The sequence below is a fragment of the Mus caroli genome, chromosome 16, assembly GCF_900094665.2.
Source record: "Mus caroli chromosome 16, CAROLI_EIJ_v1.1, whole genome shotgun sequence".
Taxonomy (NCBI): domain Eukaryota; kingdom Metazoa; phylum Chordata; class Mammalia; order Rodentia; family Muridae; genus Mus; species Mus caroli.
Window position 1 is genome coordinate 83,629,923 of NC_034585.1, and position 5,115 is coordinate 83,635,037.

Consider the following 5,115-nt stretch of genomic DNA (forward strand, 5'->3'; position numbering starts at 1 on the left):
GAAAGATCTCCCATGTTCATGGATTGGCAGGATTAATATAGTAAAAATGGCTATCTTGTCAAAAACAATCTCCAGATTCAATGCAATCCCCATCAAAATTCCTACTCAATTCTTCACTGAGTTAGAAAGGGCAATCTGCAAATTCATCTGGAATAACAAAAAACATAGGATAGCAAAAACTCTTCTCAATGATAAAAGAATCTCTGGTGGAATCACCATGCCTGACCTAAACTACAGAGGAATTGTGATAAAAACTGCATGGTACTGGTATAGTGACAGACAGGTAGACCAATGGAATAGAATTGAAGACCTAGAAATGAACCCAAACACATATGGTCACTTGATCTTTGACAAGGGAGCTAGAACCATCCAGTGGAAAAAAGACAACATTTTCAACAAATGGTGCTGGCACAACTGGTGGTTATCTTGTAGAAGAATGCAAATTGATCCATTCTTAACCCTTTGTACAAAGCTCAAGTCTAAGTGGATCAAGGAACTTCTCAGAAAACTAGAAACACTGAAACTTATACAAGAGAAAGTGGGGAAGAGCCTCAAAGACATGGTCACAGGGGAAAAATTCCTGAACAGAACCTCAATGACTTGTGCTGTAAGATAGAGAATTGACAAATGGGACCTTATAAAATTGCAAAGCTTCTGTAAGGCAAAAGACACTGTCAATAAGACAAAAAGGCCACCAACAGAGTGGGAAAGGATCTTTATCAATCCTAAATCAGATAGGGGACTAATATCCAATATATATAAAGAACTCAAGAAGATGGACTCCAGAAAATCAAATAACCCTATTAAAAATGGGGTACAGAGGTAAGCAAAGAATTCTCAACTAAGGAATACTGAAGGGATGAGAAGCACCTGCAAAAAATGTTCAACATCCTTAATCATCTGGTAAATGCAAATCAAAACAACTCTGAGATTCTACCTCACACCAGTCAGAATGGCAAAGATCAAAAATTCAGGTTACAGAAGATGCTGGTGAGGATTTTTAGAAAGAGGGACACTAACTACTCCATTGTTGGTGGGATTGCAACCTGGTACAACCACTCTGGAAGTCAGTCTGTTGGTTCCCCAGAAAATTGTGCATAGTACTATGGTGATATCCAGTAATACCTCTCCTGGGCATATACCCATAAGATTTCCCCACTTTTAATAAGGACATGTGCTCTACTATGTTCATAGCAGAACTATGAACTATATTATTATTTATAATAGCCAGAAGCTGGAAAGAACCCAGTTGTCCTTCAACAGAGGAATGGATACAGAAAATGTGGTACATTTACACAATGGAGTACTATTCAGCTATTAAAAGCAATGAATTTATGAAATTCTTAGGCAAATGGGTGGACCTGGAGGTTATCATCCTGAGTTAGGTAACCCAATCACAAAGAACACACATGATATGTACTCACTGATAGGCAGATATTAGCCCATTAACTTAGAATACCCAAGATACAATTTGCAAAACACATGAAACCCAAGAAGAAGGAAGACCAAGGAGTGGATACTTCGACCCTTCTTAGAATGGGGAACAAAATACCCATGGAAGGAGTTTGGAGACAAAGTTTTGAGCTGAGATGGAAGAAAGGGCCATCCAGAGACTGCCCCAGCCAGGGACCTATCCCATATACAACAACCAAACCCAGACAGTATTGCATATGCCAGCAAGATTTTGTTGACAGGACCCTAATATAGCTACCACTTGTGAGGTTATGCCAGTGCCTGGCAAATACAGAAGTGGATGTTCACAGTCATACATTGGATGGAACACAGGGCCCCTAATGAAGAAGCTAGAGAAAGTACCCAGGGAGCTAAAGGGGTTTGCAACCCTATAGGAGGATCAACAATATGAACTATCCAGTACCCCCCAGAACTATGTATCTAGTTGCATATGTAGCAGAGGATGGCCTACTAATTGGCCATCAATGGGAGGAGATGCCCTGGTCTTGTGAAGATTATATGCCTCAGTACAGGGGAATGCCAGGGCCAGGCAGCAGGAGTAGGTGGGTTGGGGAGAAAGGGGGGTATAGGGGACTTTCAGGATAGCATTTGCAATGTAAGTGAAGAAAATATCTAATAAAAGGGGGAAAAATAAAGCTACACAGTAGGGTGAAGCTTCAAGGTCAGGGAAAGCTTGTGTTCTCCATGTTCTGTGACTCAACTATGTGTTCATCCCCAAGGTCTTGTGGTCAGATTCTCAAGGATAAACAAATAACATTGGCTGTAGCCTGGCATTTTTAGAGGCATATGGGGCTACACTGGTCAAGAATTCCTAAAGAGATAGCATATGTCTGGTACTGGCATTTTTACTTGTTATCCTGCTGAGTCTAGGGTGGGTGTTGTAGCCCCCCATTATAGTGGTACTCCATTTTAAATATATTTGGAATGCAAGCTTGCTTCTACAATGACAAGCAGATTTCCATCAACTTTCTTATAAGGTCTTTGGTGTTATTTATGATGACTTTCTTGCTTTTCCTCATCCAGCTTACTTAACCCTTTTGTTCTATTATTACTTTTCCACCATTTATATCACTGCATCTTATCTCAACTCCATGGAGAGCACTTACCACATACACATCTACATTAACCCATTGATATCTTGACCTCTAAAGAGATATAGTAATTTAAACTTCATGGAGCTAACATTAAAATAGAGATGAGACACTGAAAATGGAATCTGACAAAGAATAACCCATGACCTCAGTGACTCAGAAAAGGATTTCAGGTAAAGAACAGCAGTAACTCAAGACTTAAGCCATCAACATATAAACATGACCTCATAAAACTAAAAATACTGTACAGTGAAGAACACCATTATTCCCATAAAGATCATCATCAAACACCCAAAACTACTTTGCGATTTCTCATTATCTCAGTCAGAATGGCTAAGATGAAAAGCACAACATTTGGAATGTAAATAAATAAGACAATTTAAAAAAAAAAGAAAAGCATAAAGGACTACAAATGCTGGTGTGGATTTAGAGAAAGGGAAACATTTATTTGCAGTTGTTAGAAGCTCAAATTTGTACAGCTACTATAAAACTCTGTGTGAACATTCCTCAAAAAAAAAAATGATCCTAGAAGTGGATCTACTGCATGACCCAAGTTTACCAAGATTGGCAATATATACAAAGGTCTCTATATCTTACTAAACCTGCTTATCAGTGACCATTGCTGATCTAGTCAATATACCCAGAAAACAGACTGCCTCAAAGTCTATCTATAGATAAACATATAATAAAACTATGCTAGATTTATGCAATGAAACATTATCCCTCTGTTAGGATGAATGAAATTGTGAAAATTGTAATAGAAAGAATGGAGCCACAACAATGAGCTAAATGAGACCTAAAAGCAAAATGCCACATATTTTGTGGATGTTAGACTTGAATCCTCAAATATACATTCTTCTTACAATATCTCATGTAATATTATAGTAGTTTTGTAGATTCAACTTTATGTATTGTCCTTTTTCTTTAAATTTTATATATGATTATATATATATATATATATATATATATATATATATATATGAAGCTTGTATGGCCATGATTTTAAAAGTAGTTTATAAATATTTACCTTGGTTCACCCACACAACCATGGTGCCTTTTACAAGATCCTCACATGGGCTTTCAAAAGATAGCATGTAACATATTCTGTTTATGCACATAAAATGGTATGTTCTGCTGATTTTAAAGCAATTTAAATCAAAAATGGCTTAAGAAAAACACCAAATATATTAATATAAGATGCCAAATGCACACCAAAATAACAAACAGCTTAACCAATTGTTCATGAGACTCAAAAAATGTATTCCTCAATACAAAATTCATTCCAAAATAACAAAACAAAAGAGAGAAAAATATCAATCTTCTTCCTTCTCTAGGTCAATGGAAATTAATGTATGCATATCTATGTATAATGGAGAAAACTGTAATGACTTATACCATCTGACAGAATCATGTCATGTATCCACTAATCTACTATAAGGAATGGTATGAAGAGTTGAAACATAAATCAGATTCCCTGATTTGACTGTGGAATCATGTAGGAGCCCAATTATCTCAGTTATGCAGCCTTGTGTGTCCAGTACATGACAACACTTAGGGTGTTTTATGAAGCATAGCAGTGAGCTATGTGGGGCTGCAACGCCTGTGGTTTCCACGACAATATCCCTGGCATATAAAAGGCCCTTGGCAGATGGTGACATCCATACTCCTATTCCTCAGCTGAACTCTCCACTCCTGACACCATGTGTTACTATGGCAGCTACTATGGAGGCCTGGGCTGTGGCTATGGTGGCCTAGGCTATGGCTATGGCTGTGGCTATGGTGGCTATGGTTATGGCTGCTGCCGCCCACTCTGCTGTAGAAGATACTGGTCCTGTGGCTTCTACTGAAGAGATTCAGCAGCTGCCCAGAATGTTGCCTATAAACTGCTGTCTTAATGAAGTGCTTATGAGCTTCTTCACATTAAGAACTCTTGAATAATTTCGAATATTCTAACTTTATAACATAATATCTGATTTAAAAATATGAAATTTGGCATCTTCGACTTATGCCCTCACCTTCAACTGGATTATGTGAGCACTTGTAGTTTGGCACCATCTTTGAAACATTTTTTTTAACATGATCAAATATGACTCTCAACCTGGATATAGAAATATACGTATTATCAAATAAACTTTCCAAAAAGTAAATTTTCCATATTTCATCAGCTTTCATATGTTTTCCATTTGTATCTGTTTGGTCCCATTGTGTATTCACATAGGAAAGGTGTGTGGGAGATAAAAGGATATGTTAAAAATGGACTTAGATCTGGGTAAAAAGAGGGAAATGGAAAGAGAAGGAAGGAGGGGGAAGGAGGGAAGAGAATGAAAGGAGAGAGAGAAAGAAAAACACATCTACTCATGTACATTGGCTCCATATCTTTGCTATTGTGAACAATGTGACTGTGGACTTGATAGCGTGGGTAGTACTTTGAGATGGATTGGATTTCCTTTAGTTAAAATGCAGTGGCATGGCCTCTATTTCATACACATAGGCACACACACACACACACAAACACACACACACACACACACATATATATATATATATATAT

General features: G+C 37.6%; 1 protein-coding gene across 1 annotated transcript; it reads left to right on the forward strand.

Annotated features, from left to right (window-relative positions):
* The first annotated feature begins 4,264 nt into the window (after positions 1-4,264).
* Positions 4,265-4,411, forward strand: LOC110311215 (keratin-associated protein 20-2-like). Its single transcript, XM_021184460.1, has one exon. It carries the CDS (start codon positions 4,265-4,267, stop codon positions 4,409-4,411), a length of 147 nt encoding a protein of 48 aa, XP_021040119.1.
* The last annotated feature ends 704 nt before the right edge of the window (positions 4,412-5,115 follow it).

Bases quoted from the DNA above. Each gene is read 5' to 3' on its own strand.
- LOC110311215 (XM_021184460.1), top strand. From the start codon at position 4,265: ATGTGTTACTATGGCAGCTACTATGGAGGCCTGGGCTGTGGCTATGGT.